This window comes from Hyperolius riggenbachi, chromosome 7 (genome assembly GCF_040937935.1).
Source record: "Hyperolius riggenbachi isolate aHypRig1 chromosome 7, aHypRig1.pri, whole genome shotgun sequence".
Taxonomy (NCBI): Eukaryota; Metazoa; Chordata; class Amphibia; order Anura; family Hyperoliidae; genus Hyperolius; species Hyperolius riggenbachi.
In genome coordinates, this window is record NC_090652.1 from 98,881,257 (window position 1) to 98,896,424 (window position 15,168).

The 15,168-nt window shown below is 43.7% G+C and overlaps 1 protein-coding gene across 1 annotated transcript in view; it reads right to left on the reverse strand.

Moving 5' to 3' along the window:
* Positions 1–672: 672 nt before the first annotated feature.
* UBFD1 (ubiquitin family domain containing 1) overlaps positions 673–15,168 on the reverse strand; it is a 39,433-nt gene continuing 24,937 nt past the window's right edge. Inside the window, exons 5-7 of the mRNA XM_068244438.1 lie at positions 14,474–14,579; positions 6,250–6,332; positions 673–1,500 (exon numbers count right to left, since the gene is read on the reverse strand). Coding sequence (XP_068100539.1) covers positions 1,390–1,500; positions 6,250–6,332; positions 14,474–14,579 — 300 coding nt within the window. The 3' untranslated portion in view covers positions 673–1,389. The remainder of the gene's footprint in view (positions 1,501–6,249; positions 6,333–14,473; positions 14,580–15,168) is intronic.

Here is a 15,168-nt window from a genome sequence, read left to right on the forward strand (position 1 = left end):
CCTAGTGGTCTAGAGGTCCTCCTCCCTCACCTATACAGTTCCTTGGTGTCTAGAGGCCCCCACCCTCCCCCTATACAGTTCCCTAGCATTTAGTGCTGTTCTCCCTACCTCCCCTTCCAAGGTGTTCCAGGGCTTCAACTCCAATATAGCTTCCCTGATGGTCTAGAGTGGGCCAAACATAATGCAAGGTGGAGAAACCACTTGTGGGCCAAATTCCCCTTTTTATCTCTTTCTTGCTCTCAGAAGCCATTTTCTGCTAGGAAAGTGTTTTATAGTTGGAATTTTTTTTATCAGTGAGGGTCACACTGTAGTCCTTTCCTGTCTGAGTAAGGACTGAGTCAGCCACTTACATACCTAGTATTTAACTATTTCAGACAGAGAAAGAAAAAAAGCATAGTTATTTGTGTGCTAGGCACTGTACATACACGTCTATCTCATCATGTCACTCCAGGTATCCTTTAATGTCGCAGGTTTGCTTTAAACTCTGCATAGTGAGCAGAGGCTGCTGACATCAGAACAGTCCTCTACTCACACTATATTTTCACCCGACATGTATAATCACTTCAGGCACCAAAAAACCCCAACCATGAACATAGCCGAACACACTATTGGAACAAAAATGCCCTATGTATTGGTTGCTGTGTACAAAATAAACAACACACACACAGACCGTGACAAATGTATGCAGTGCAGCCTTTCCTGCACCCGTTTAATTATTCTGTTTTCTAAATTAATAATCCAAAACAAGAAAAAAGTACAAATTAATGAAGCAGGTGTACATCCCTCCATTGTGGGCGTGGCACACACTAATCATCTTGAAAAGACCTGCCTTGCTGTCACAGTATAGTCACAACAATCTCAGGATGAGGGGTCGCTGGGGGTCATCAGCATGTACTACAGGGAGCCCTGCATGCTGTGGAGGGTGTGGCTATGCACGTTGCGTCCCCAGGAAGCTCTTCGTCAGCATCAAGAGATCCAATACTTGTCATGATGGCTCAGGGAGACCAGCAGAGGGTGCTGAAGGTAATCTCTATTGGTTTCTCTGGCAACTAGAATGTTTAAAAAGAAGTAGAGGGTTTTTGCTCTTTCACTTGGGTGTTATGGCTGATGCAGCTGCAGTCAGGATCCCACAACTGGCAAAATGTTAAAAATGTAAACTAGGAACGATCGGTCACCTCTGGCTCCTATAGAATAAGCCTTCTGTGCCCCACAGGATACTTTGCAATGGCAAAAAGTTCCACCCCTGTAAGGTTTCTGTGGAGCACTGGGATATGGGGGCTCGTGGTGGGATGGGGGAAAGGGTGTCTTGGGTGCAGGAAGGGAAAAGGCGGTGGTGGGTTGTTGGCTCCTCCCAGCGTCTTGTGTCCTGTGCCAGAGGTGAACGTAACTTCAAAAATATTGCCATTTCCCTAACACTGTGTCCTTGATGGCGTCCACATATTGCGCTGGTACCCAGTATACCCAGTAGTAAGAAGCTTCAGTAGGACCCAGCTGGAAAGCCTGCCAACACAGTAAGAAAAAAACAACTGTAAACACGGAGAACATGGAGCAAGTATACTGGTCTTACATAGAATTTCTTAAAGCAAACATAAAAATCGAGAACCAATGAGATAAACAATAATAAATAGGACTTTTCTGGAATCCTAAATTCTTATTTTGCATTTAAAGTGAAGCTCGGGTCACAAAATACCCAAGAACAGGAATAATAGAGGATTCCCTGGTCCTCCTTGCTCCTTCCACCGTTTGCCAGAAGATCTGGGCTGCTCTCTTCTTTAAGCACCAGTGTGGCTGTGCTGCACCCGCGCGAACACAACCGTGCCTACGCAATAGCACTGAGCCACGGCTCTGGCGTACTGCGCAGCTGTTCTCGCAAAAGAAAAGAGCGGCCCTGTAGACTAAAGTGTCCCCTCCATTTACCATTCACGTTTGTCACTTTGAATATGTAATAAAACTTTCTGAACACTAAATCTGTAAGCTCAGAGTACCGGAGGCGAAGGGGGTAAATTATACATACCTGAGGCTTCCTCCAAGCCCCCTCCAGGCTCATCATTCCCTCACTTTCCTTCTCCGCCTGCTGGATCTTCCACTACAGGTCCTGGTAATTTGGCCAGTTGGTGCAGGTAAAGTCTGGCTGCATGCGCGCCAGCGGCTGGGAGCTGCGCAGTACCCTCCCCCCTTTTCTCCCCACCAACAGAGCTCTCTGTTGGTGGGGTCCGATCGCCACCCAGTTGTTTATAATTTTTTTTTTTTTTACAAATATTTGTTTTTGTATTTTTAAACTCCCCCCTCCCTCCGTCCCAGAGCCAACCAATCATAGCGATCTGCTGTCATAGACTTCAGCCTATGACAGCGGATCGCTGCCTTGCCATCCAGGGGGGACGGCTGTCACACGGCTGTCCCCAGTACAGTGCTGCTGTAGATCACAGCGATGTACTGTGTTTACAGACGGCGGTTTTGCCATCTAACAGAGCGCGATCGGCGGTGGGAGACTGAAGGCGGGGCGGAGCTCTGCCTACCAAGCGCGATCACCTGCAAAAAAAACAGCCCCAGGACTTTACGCCGATCGGCGTTAGGCGGTGCTGGGGCTGCCGCCGCGGCCACGCCCAGTGGCGTGACGCAGTCGGCAACCAGTTAAAAAGCAATATATATGGCATCCATATATCCCTCTCACTTAAAGTAAAATTAAAAAAAAAAAAAAAAGCAAGCCAGATACTAGTCTATGGCCAGGGAAGGCTCTGGATCCTGTAGAGGCTTCCTTGTCTTCTCTTGCTCCCCCCTCCTTCCAGCATTGTCACCCCGCTGGTGTGTACTCAACCAATTGGTGGAATACACATCCATGAGCCATTGGGAGGCTTCGAAAGCACTGGTGTCTCTAATGCACTGGTCCTTCTAATGATGGGTAGCTCTGTACAGCACATGCACAGTAGGGAGCCTCCAGTCTTCAGAAGCACGAGACACCAGTGCTTCCGAAGCCTCCTGAGGCAAATTTAAACAGGGTTGACAACGCTGGAACAAAGGGTACAAGGGAGGACTATAGGACCCATAGTCTTCCCATTCCATAGGTAAGAAAGTACTGTATCTGGCTTTTTTTTTTATATTACCACTACAGTTACTTACAGGTGTCCTTTACTATAATAATAATAATAATAACAAATAATCTTAATGCAACTGAATGGGAGCTGGTCTGCAGTGATCTGGTTACAAATGGCTCTCAATGTAGCAGTTCTTTCTGAAAATTCAATTCCCTGTTGGCCGCCCTGCATTATGACCTTTTTAAAAAGTGTATCTTTTTAAAGTACCTGTCAGGCATAAAATCAATTCTTTATTTTTATCTGGTAAACAAGTAATAAGGATGCTAACCAGGCAATACAAAAGTTAAAATCTCTATTAGTTTTCTTGTTTATAAATGATCATTCCCCAGTTTACTTATTTGGTACGTTGCCGCAAAAAGGAAGTTGCAGGGCATGCTTGGTTGTCCTTTTTTGCTTCTGTACATTAGTTAAAGTGAACCTCCAGACTAAAAATCGACTCAGCAGCACTGAAAAGGCTTGGTGTTTAAGGCCTTGTTTTCATCTGTGCGCTTCTGTCCGCTTTTCAGCAACATGTATCAATCTGTAACATTGATGTGCTGATAAAAAGCGGATAGAAGCGGACAGATGGAAACAAGGCCTAACGGTTTCACAGCATCAGAACTTTGTTTCTCTTATACAAGCCTCATTTTTAGCTGCACACAAGAAAACTGCCCGGGCAGTTTTCCCCTTATGCTGTACAAAGCATGATGGGATTGCTGATGTTGTTGTTCTCGTTCTGCTGTTTTGGTGCAATTTTTTTTTTTTTTTACATTTTGAATTTGACATTTGAATCCTAGCACATGCAGCTGGGAGGGGTTATCAGGACACAGGACAGTTGGAACTGTGTCTTATGCTCCCTGTCACCTCCTTTCAACCAAAAAGATGGCTGCCCCCATGACAAAGATGGCAGCACCCATGAATCACAAACATTTGCCTGTTCTTTTAAAACAGGGTGGGTAAAAAATGATATTACCCATCTATTCTAATTGACATAACTAATGTAACTTAATGACAGTATGTTTGTTTAGGCTGAAGTTCCCCTTTAAGTCTGAGGGGAAATAAAGAAGCAAAAAAAGACAACCCAGCATGCCCTGCAACTTCCTTTGTGTGGCAACGTACCAAATAAGAGTCTGGTAAACTGGGGAATTATTTATAAACTAGAAAAGTAATAGAGATTTTAACTTTTGGATTGCCTGGTTTGCATCCGTATTATTTGTTTACCAGATAAAAATAAAGAATTGATTTTTGATTTTATGCCCGACAGTTACACTTTAACGAACATAAAGGAAGCCATTTACCATCATGGACCTGCTTTACTACATGCAGTTTCTGGTGGCCAAACTCTGGCAGTTTATTGGGGCTTTAATAGAGAATGAACCTAAAGTTACGTACACACATCCTGATTTTCCGCCCAACTTGTCATTTTAATGACAAGTTGGGCATGTGTATGCGCAGTCGAGCAACTGATAACAGCAGGTTTGCCCGATCCGCTTGGCAGATCAGTTGGACCAACTGTCGTTCAAACGACTGTGAATTTTGTACGGGTGTACAAACGTCTTCTAGTCGTTTGTCCAACTTATAGACGTTCAAAAATACAGTTGTTTGATCAGTCGTATAATCTAGTCCATTGGTCTGTCCAGTCCATTGTCCATTATCAAGTTGGTTAAATGACAATTAGGATATCAGCCCATTTGTTGGTCAGTCTGTACAGGACGTTTGAACAACTTGTTGTTTGCACTTCAAGTCCTTCAAACGACCAGTTTAAACGACAATCAGGCGTAAAGTTGGACGTGTATATGCACCCTTAGTCAGCAGCTTCCTGTACATTCATGTGACCACTGAAGATGGGCAGAAAGTTCAATACACAAATACTGGTTCAAAAGGGGCTAATCAGATTTTAGAGTTGACAATTACTGGTAATCAGTAGTTTTATTTATAAATCAGTTGCTGGATAATTATCAGCAGCTCCAAAACCTAAATAGTCCCTGCAAAGTTCTTAATCAGCCTCAACATTCCAATTCCTGCTGAATCAGAATTTGCAATCTGTAAAATGTAAAAATTAGCTGTTTCTATGCCACAGGGAGAACAGGGAATTAAAGCAAATGTGAAGCAACTGTGAAAAAAGTCAGATACTCACCAATGGAGAGGGAAGGCTCTGTAGCCTTTCTGGTCATCTCTCAGTGTCCTCGCTCCAGCATTGTTCCCTGTTCAAATTTGTCACCTTGGAAGGATTTGGAAGCGCTCGGGTCACGGAGTTCTTCCAAAAGCAGGTGGCTCAGAACTAACCATCTTTGTAAGCACCAGTGTTTTCTGAGGTTCCCCAAAGACATATTCCACCAGTTGGTTGAATAACTTCATTGGGAAAGACAGCGCTGGAATGAGGACAACAAGGGAGGACGAGGAAGGCTCTATGAGATTCTATGAGAGCATTCCCTCTCCAGGTGAGTATCTGACTTTTTTGGGGGGTTTTTCCGTTTGCTTCAGTGTTTTAGTCAGAGCGTAAACAGCCATTATTGATCCAGTTTAAGGGAATAATAGAATAACTGAAAACTGCCACACAATTGACTCTAAAAACCCTGATGATTATTGTACCAGTTAGGCAAGGTTCACAGTGGATGTTACGTAAAAGCAGGACCGCAACAGAATGGGAAAGTCACGATGCATGTTATCCGCATTGCATGCAGTAATGAAAAGTATGCTTCACTGTCAACATGCGCCTTCTGTGTTAACGCACTGCGTTGGGATACGTCATGCCGTTTAACTGCACCAGCTGCACTGTGATAGTCGCAGTGGTGGTGCATTCAGGGCTGCGGAATCGGACCAAAAATCATCCGACTCCTCATTTTATGAAACCACCGACTCAAACTCTGACTCCAGGTACCCAATAGGACTCAAAGTCTGACTCCTCAACTCCGACTCCTTTGTCTAATACTTACCAGGGCTGTGGATTTGGTACAAAAATCAATCGACTCCCAACTCCGATCCCTCAGTTTATGAAACCACTGATTGACTTCAGGTACCAAATATTGCTCAGACTCAAAATCCGACTCCACAGCCCTGGGTGCATTGCAGCGATCAGTGTGACAATGCGGCCGTTACATTGCACCGCTGTGCACCACTGAATGGAGGCTAAAAAAGAAAAGCTTTATTTTGTTTCTATGAGATGTACAGTTCTTACCATCATATGATAGTCATCATGTTCTTCAATTGGCTCGGAGATAACATTTTTAATAGAACCCATGGGAATTTTCTCTGTTCTCTCTGAAAATAGAACACATTAAGATATCAGACTGCAGTAGCATATGACAGTATATTTCCCATTTCAAACAACAAGTACAACCTTCCTTGTCCTAAGCCACCCTCCCTGATGTGACTTGTTTTCTCTTCTGAGCATAGACTACTTGATTAAGAGTGGAGCAGTTACCAAAAAGCAAGCGAGCACAACCTTCCTTTTATTTCACAACTGGAATTTGATTGGTCACCCTGTGCAAGTGTTTAACTTTTGTTCCCATTTTCTTTGCATCAATCTTAATAAGTGTACTCCATTTAGACAGGTACATTTATGTTAAAATGGTATTATGTGGAAAAGAGTTGCAGTAAATAGCAGGGGGTGGAGGGAAGACCTCTGCCCACATTATCATGTGAAGAAATGGCAACTGAAGTGAGAAGAATATGGAGCCTTCCATGTTTATTTTCCTTTAAACAATACCAGTTGCCCAACAGCCCTGCTGATCTATTTGGCTGCAGTAGAGTCTGAATTACACCAGAAACATATAGGCAGGTAATCCAGTCAGACGTCAGTCAGAAACCTCTGATCTGCATTGCTAGTTCAGAGTATATGGCTAAAATTATTAAAGCCAGAGGATCAGCAGGGCTGCAAGGCAATCCGCATTTTTAAAAGGAAATTGGGGATAGAATAGACAGTGGGAGAACAGAGAGGTGAATAAAGGTAGAAGATAAGTGTTTCTGTGTTTGAAGATGGAAATGAAGATGGACTGCACTTTAAAAGGGAGTGGGAACACAGAAATTAATATGGGAATATAGGTTTTAATCCTCACTTTTCGAGGTCTTATTAAGGAGGCACACAATGGACTTGAGAATAGATTGTATTGAAACTATAAAGAAGTTGCATTGAAATATAAAAGGGTAATTTAACTAAAATAACGTGAGGGGGGGAATGTATAATGTGAGCACAATATTGGTTGATTTGTGTTGTGTTTTGGGGGTTTTTTTTGTTTGTTGGTCTCTCTCTCTCTTCCTCACTCCCCTCTTGCATAGTAGTGAGGCATAAATGAAATGCGGGTTTATAGGTAATAAAATAATGAGGGAAATTTAGGAGGATAAAAACTTGAATTGAGAGGAAATATGGTGGTCGATAAGCACAAAGGCCATGGGGTCACGGCGGGGGGGGGGAGGAGAGGGAGAGACCTACTCTGGTCAATGTTTTGATTTGTATATTTTCTGGTTTGGTGTGGTGGTCTGGGAGGTCCCGACGCGGGGGGGGGGGGGGTGTGTGCTTGGATGGCTCCCTGCCCCCGTCCCCCCTGTGGGGGGGGGGCGGCTCCGGGCGGGGGCCCCGGGGGGGTTGCTGCCCCCCCCTCCTACCCCGTTTGGCTACGGGGGTGTGCCCTTGGTTGCTGTAATGACAGAAAGGGGAATGTGAGGGCGAGGACGAGTGATGAGAGATGGAGGTGTGTCTCCCCCCCCCCCTCCCCGACCTGCGCCCTGGTTTGGGGGCGGTGGTTTGGGGGCGGTTGGCCCGGGGCGGCTCTGCGCCTGGGGGGTGCTTAGCAAAGTTGGTCTGGCACCGGACGGGCGCGCGCCGCCGGGGGCCGGCGGCCGGCTCCGGTGGGGGGGGGATAGCAGAGGAGGGGGGGGATAGCAGAGGAGGGGGGGGTCGGGGGGGGGGGTGTGCGGCAGGTTGTGGCGGTGTTCTTAGCCCAGGGACCATGGAAAAAGGTCCAGAAGGGAGCAGTGAATGTCTCCCCAGAAAGAGACATGTTCCCAAGAAACCCCTTAGGGGGTATAGTGGATTAAATCCACTAAGATGGTGGGTTTTGTATGTGTTAGGTGGTGTAGAGAATGTGTGGATGAATGGAAGGGCTTTCTTCTCTGAGTTCTATTTTGAAAATGTTTTTGTCAAGACCTTGTCCTGGATGCCATCCTTAGCTGAGAAAGAAAATCATAGGATTAATGAGCCAACTTAAATTTTTGTCCCTAAACGTCTGTGGCTTAAATATCCTGGAAAAAAGGACAATGCTGTTGCAGTTTCTCCATAGGTCCCATGTGCATATAGCTTTTATTCAAGAGACTCATTTGAAGGGAGCAATACACCCAAAATTAACGGATAAAAGATTTCCATACGCTTATTATAGCAACTCCCGGGATACTAAAACCAAAGGGGTGGCAATAATAATCTCAAAAGAGGTCAAGGTAGAAAACATAGAGAAATATTTAGATAATGAAGGTAGATTATTATATATTAAGGGAACTTTTAACTCACAAAAATTAACTTTGGGCACAGTGTATGCCCCGAATGCGGCTCAGGGGGCATTTATGGACAAGGCCTTGGACGCATTGGATGGATTTGCGGATGGCCCGAGAGTTATAGCGGGAGACCTCAATTTTGTCTTGGACCCGGACCTAGATTCATCCACGGGAGGGTCTAGTCTCTCTCAGGGGGTAATAAGAAGATGTAAACAAAGATTGGTTAAATCACAACTGATTGATGTTTGGCGAATACAGCACCCAAAGGAGAGAGACTATACCTTTTATTCAAATCCACATGATAAATATTCTAGATTGGATTATTTTCTGGTCTCGCATAGTCTTCTCTCTGAGAGAATAAATACAGATATAGGGGTGGTAACGCTGGCAGATCATGCTCCAATTTTCCTGGAGTTGGGACTAAGAGATCGGAGTAATAAACAGTATAATTGGAAAATGAATGTCTCCTTGCTGGGTAGGGAAGATATTGATAAAAGAATAACTGAGGAACTAAAGGAATACTTTGAAATTAATACTACCACTGATGTGTCGCCTGTAAGCATATGGGAAGCACACAAGTGTGTGATTCGGGGAATTTTGATCCAGGAGGGGAGTAGAATTAAAAAAGAAAGAGAAAAAGAAATGATGGAGTGTATACAAAGAATAACTAATCTAGAAAAGATACACAAGAAAACCCTATTACATGGAATAAAAGGGGAACTGGTGGCTGAGAGGGAGAAATTAAAATCGATGATGTTTACAAAGGCACAATATGCGGCCCATAGATGTAAAAGACATTATTATCAATATGGAGATAAAGCAGGAAAGATGCTGGCCAGAGCCCTAAGAGAGCAACAGATAGCAAACTTTATCACATATATTTGTGACCCCAGTGGGACTAAACATTATAAAAATGAAGAGCAGGCGGAATTATTCAAGTCGTACTATGAAAAATTATATAATTTAAGGAAAACAAAACTAAAGGAAAACGAGCTCATGCAATATCTAGAAAACTGTGGATTGGGGAAAATAACGAAAGCAGAAATAGAACAGATGGAAGCACCAATTACGGGGCTGGAATTGAAAAAAGCCATGCAAAGTATGGCTAGAGGGAAAGCCCCTGGCCCTGATGGCTTTGGGATAGAGTACTTTGAGAAATTCTTCCAAAATTTAGAACCCCACTGGGTGTCAACGTTAAATGCCCTGGTAGATAGGAAGGGGGATCAAAAAGGATGGGGTAGGGATTCCTTAGAGTCACATATAGCGGTCATACACAAGCAGGGCAAGGATCCATCTCAGTGTGCAAACTACAGGCCAATATCGTTATTAAACGTAGACCTTAAGATATACGCAAAAATATTAGCAAACAGAATGCTGCCATGGATACAGGAAATAATACATCCAGATCAAGTGGGGTTTGTCCCTACTAGGGAGGCACGGGATAACACTATGAGGACACTGGACCTGATACAGTGGGCGGGGACCTCAGCCGATCCTGTCATGCTGTTATCGACGGATGCTGAGAAGGCATTTGACAGGGTCGGCTGGGAGTTTATAGAAGCTGTATTACATCATATTGGCCTGGGAGAGAATATGAGGACGTGGATCCTTGCCCTGTATGGGAATCTGACGGCTAGGGTGAGGGTCAACGGTACACTCTCTGACTCTCTGGAGATACATAATGGCACACGCCAGGGATGCCCACTGTCACCAATGCTATTTGCACTGATATTAGAACCATTCCTGTGTTCCGTCAGAAATAACCTCGATATCCTGGGTGTTAAGATTGGACAGAGAGAGCATCGAGTTGCAGCATTTGCTGACGAGCTATTGTTTTATGTGCGGAGTCCACACATCTCTTTACCAAATCTAATGAACGAATTTGTGAAATATGGAGACCTGACAAATTTTAGAATCAATTGGGATAAGTGTCAGGCAATGGGGATTAATATGTCTAAAACGGAGAGGGAAAAGATAAAAACGAATTTCAAGTTCCGTTGGGTAGTAGAGGCGATTATGTACTTGGGAATAAACATATCTGGGGATATTCAAAAAACTTATCAGTTAAATTACTGCCCAATCCTGGCCAATCTAAAAAGAGATTTATTAAAATGGAGAAAGATCAAGGTCTCAATGATAGGAAGGATTAATATCCTAAAGATGAATGCAATGCCTAGACTTTTATATATATTCCAAACTGTACCAATTCCAGTACCCATGAAGTACTTTAGAGAACTCAGAAGGGAATTTACTCGCTTTATATGGAAAGATAAACCCCCGCGACAAAAATTTACTACAATAACACAACCAAAGAATAAGGGGGGGCTAGCGGTCCCGGACCCATACCTGTATTATAGTGCGGCGGTCCTGACTAGGGCCGTGGACTGGCATAGAGGAAGCGAGGTGAAGCTATGGGTAGACATTGAACAGAATATGGTGGAATTCCCATTACATAACGTCCTATGGTTTTCAGGATCCTACAAGAGTAGACACCCAGCAAGTATACTGATAAACCAGACACTTAAGATATTTAAAAAATTTAGAGATAAAAAAATCTCTCGCCCCAACCCCATCCCCCCCTCATGCCAATTCTGGATAATCCAGAGTTCATGTTGGGATGTAATAGAAAAGAGAATGGAGAGCTTAGAATTGGGAAGGGAATAAGAACTAGAGCGTTATTGAAGGGGGAGGATTGGAAGTCCGTGAAAGAGTTGGAAGAAGAGTTTAGAGGCTCAAATATTAAATGGTGGAACCTAATGCAATTCCAACATTTTGTAATATCAAAGGGAAGGAAGGAGGATTTCGGCCGAGACCTATCAAGGTTTGAGCGGATGTGTGACTCCGCACAGGGAACTAGGAGAATCTTAGCAAAAATCTATGGGGAATTGTTGGAGGGGGAAGACCCAACCAATCAATTAAAGCTGAAATGGCAGGAGGATTTAAAGTATTCCTTCACAGATGAGCAATGGGGGAAGATAATAAAATTGTCATATAGTACATCGATCTCAGCAAGGATTCATGAATCAGGATATAAAATACTTACAAGGTGGTACCTTACGCCGGATAAGTTAAAGAAGATGTACGTGGATTTGGATGGGATGTGTTGGAGGTGTGGTGAGAGTGAAGGTACATTTTTACATATTTTTTGGAACTGCTCAAAGATAAGAGGATTCTGGACGGATGTTAAATATTATATAAGTAAATTAACAGATATGAAACCTACAGATGATCCAGCTCTTTTTTTATTACATTATAGTGAGGTTAGTGTTGGTAAATATAGGCAAACTTTATGCTGCCAGCTGATAAATGCGGCTAGAATTTTAATTGGGAGACATTGGAAGTCCTGTTTGACTCCTCGGATCGCAGAGTGGTTCCAAGAGATACATTATATACAACGTATGGAGGGCCTGACCCACTCAATAAATAAGAAAGAGAAGAAGTTCAAACTGACATGGGAAAAATGGGATAGATTCAATGAGACTTCAGAATACAGACAAGTGATGGGGTATCTCTGAGCATGGGCGGAGGGGACTAAAAGTAAATAAGAGGTTGAAGGTAAAGGGGGCATGGATCCAGGACGGTGGATAAATTGGGAGGGGAAAAAAAAAAAAGGAGAGAAAGGAAAAGGAAGCCTGTGAGAATGGGTGGTGAGGATTAGATGGGAAATGAATGAATGAGTGGAAGGCACAAGAAGAGGTGTAATTATGGGTTTTATGAGATGAAAGAAAAAAAGAGGGTAGACACCCAAGTGGAAAAGGTTATCAGGTGAATTGAATAAATAGGAAAAGGAGGCTGATAAATCTATTGTCGAGGGGTTGTCTCAACATGTACACCCTATTGTGATTTATGTTTGTTGTTTACTGAATGTGATAAATATCTGGTATGAAATTTACTAAAATAAAGAATTTGAAAAAAAAAAAACATACTTCAGACTGCTGGGGGGCCGGAGTATACATAAAATTATGTCTTTGCGGGCCAGACAGTGAAGCATACCCAGGTGACAACCTGAAGTCCAATTGGACAGTAGTGTCATCTGATGTGGAATTTGATTGGAAACTAGCAAAATTACTGCGTTCTGGCTTCCATGTGGATGGGTGGTGCCAGCACTGCTATTCTATACGCGGACCACCAATATTTAAAGATGTAGCTGACCAAATCTATAAGTAATACAGTGTGTGTGTGTGTGTGTGTGTGTGTGTGTGTGTGTGTGTGTGTGTGTGTGTGTGTGTGTGTGTGTGTGTGTGTGTGTGTGTGTGTGTGTGTGTGTGTGTGTGTGTGTGTGTGTGTGTGTGTGTGTGTGTGTGTGTGTGTGTGTGTGTGTGTGTGTGTGTGTGTGTGTGTGTGTGTGTGTGTGTGTGTGTGTGTGTGCCACATTCGGCCCATGGGCCTTAGTTTGAGGACCACTGGATTACTGAAACAAGGCGCAGCAAATTGGGGCACTATGAGCACATTTATAAAAAGCACTAGGATAAGGAGACAGTATTATGAGTGTCAGTGTAATGAGGGTAGTGAAATAAACAGCCTCACCAATTTCTAAAGACCATGCAAAATAAATATGCATGGGTTCCTCGAGTTAAAACATTTTTTTTCAGGGGTTCCTCGAGATCCAAATGTTATTTTCAGGGTTCCTAGAGGGTAAAAAGGTTGAAAAAGGCTGCTCTAGATAGTCCATTGGCATCCCCGATCCTCTTGCAGCCCACCATTCTAGCACTGGGTCCCTCCACAGGTACATCTATTCAACAAGACCTTGTTAAATAGATTTCTTGTGGTTGCTCTCCCACCGTGAATAAAATAGTCTGGACAGGGCATGCACGAGTGGCTTCATTCTAATTGGCATGCATGGAGTTCACTTGACAAGCCCAGAACAGATGCGCTCATAAGTGGCTGGGAGCACGCTAACAAGAAGAGGAGGATCGCATGCAGACGGAGGGCTTGAAGAGGGTCTGGGAAGCCTCTGGATCATACTTTAACCAAACACAGCTTGACTAGTTCTCTTCTAAATGCAGTACACTTATGCCATATGAGACTTCACCCACTAGAATGAGCCCCTATTTGGAATGCACACTAAAAGAGGCACTATAATAGGGGAAGGGGAGGTGATGAGGATGGGGGCATCTGAAAGGACCTGATACATTTTGGGGGATCAGGTACCAGGCACTATAAAGGGGTAACTATGGTTTATAGCGAGCTTTATAAACTGAAGGGGTTATAAAGGAGACAGAAGAGGGTCATTAAATAGAGGCGAGCTACACTGGGGGAACTATAATGGGAGCGCTAAACGGGAGACACATGGAATGGGGGCATGTAACAGGGGCAACACAATAGAGCATTACGCCGCTCAGGAGGTTTTGTTAGTTTTTGCCCCACAAGATTAAATAATTTGCTCTCATGGCAGTAAAAGCTTTAACTAGCACTAGGCTAGCTAGTAAAGGTGTCCGGCACCCCCCGATCCAGCCAGTTTATACATTACCTAGCCTGGATCCAGCAATCGGCGCAGCATCCCCGCACGGCTTCGGTCTTCACTATGGGGAGTATCGCACATGATGTCATGACCTCGCCGAAATCCTCCCCATAGAGACTGGAGCTGTGCAGGGAGGCTGCGCGATCGCTGGATCCAGACTGGTTAATGTATAAACGGGGGGATCCCAGGCGATCGCTGGGTGCCGGACACCTTTACTAGCTAGCCTAGGGCTCGCTAAAGCTTTTACTGCCATGAGAGCAAATTAATTAATTCTGGAGGACTCATGAGGACAGAGAGCGGTATGCCCGGCACAGTGTCGGGGATACCACTAAGGAGGTTAAGTGATGTGCCATTTAGCTGACAGACTCGTATTACAGCAGAAATTCATCTATTTCTTTAAAATATACCATCTAAAATGTTAAAACCGCAATTACGTATGATTTTCAACACTCACCTTTTGTACCAATCCATAGCTGGTCCTGCTCCAATTTAAATGTCAGTCTTACTTTCCCACCGGACTTATTGTACATACCAGATATGGGGGTGGTTGGAAGCCGCTCCTGTAACACAAATTATAACTATTCATTCACGTCAATAAACCTCTAGAGCTCACTGCAAGTTTCTTTTTAAATCTGGCTTATATAATAATGTTAACATTTTTACGATGCTTTACTCCTGTTGGACTCAAAGGGCTTGAGAGCTTCAGCCACTGAGGGTGCGTTCTGTAGGCCACCCTGGAGTGTTTAGACTTTAGGAAGTCTTGCCTAAGGTGGCATCTTGAACCAGTACACTATCCACCCATCCATATACATGTAGTAAAACAAGAACTTCACCCGCAGCAGTTCCTAAGGATTCTATCAATTAATTGACAGAGCTGCTGGCTCCAATCAGGCATGTACAACTGTCAAAACAGATTTTCAATGCACAATTCAGACAAACAGACAGACAGACAGACAGACGAGAGTCCTTACTCCCTGCATAAGTAAACTGTTGTTCATACTAAACACAAAACATTTACAGTTGTGTTCAAAATTATTCAACCCCCAATGCTGTAAAGGGTTTTAGGGAATTTAGTGTACGTTTGTAATGGTGTTCAGAATAAAATCTTACAAGGACTTTTTAAAGAACCAAATGCAAGTAAAATGACAT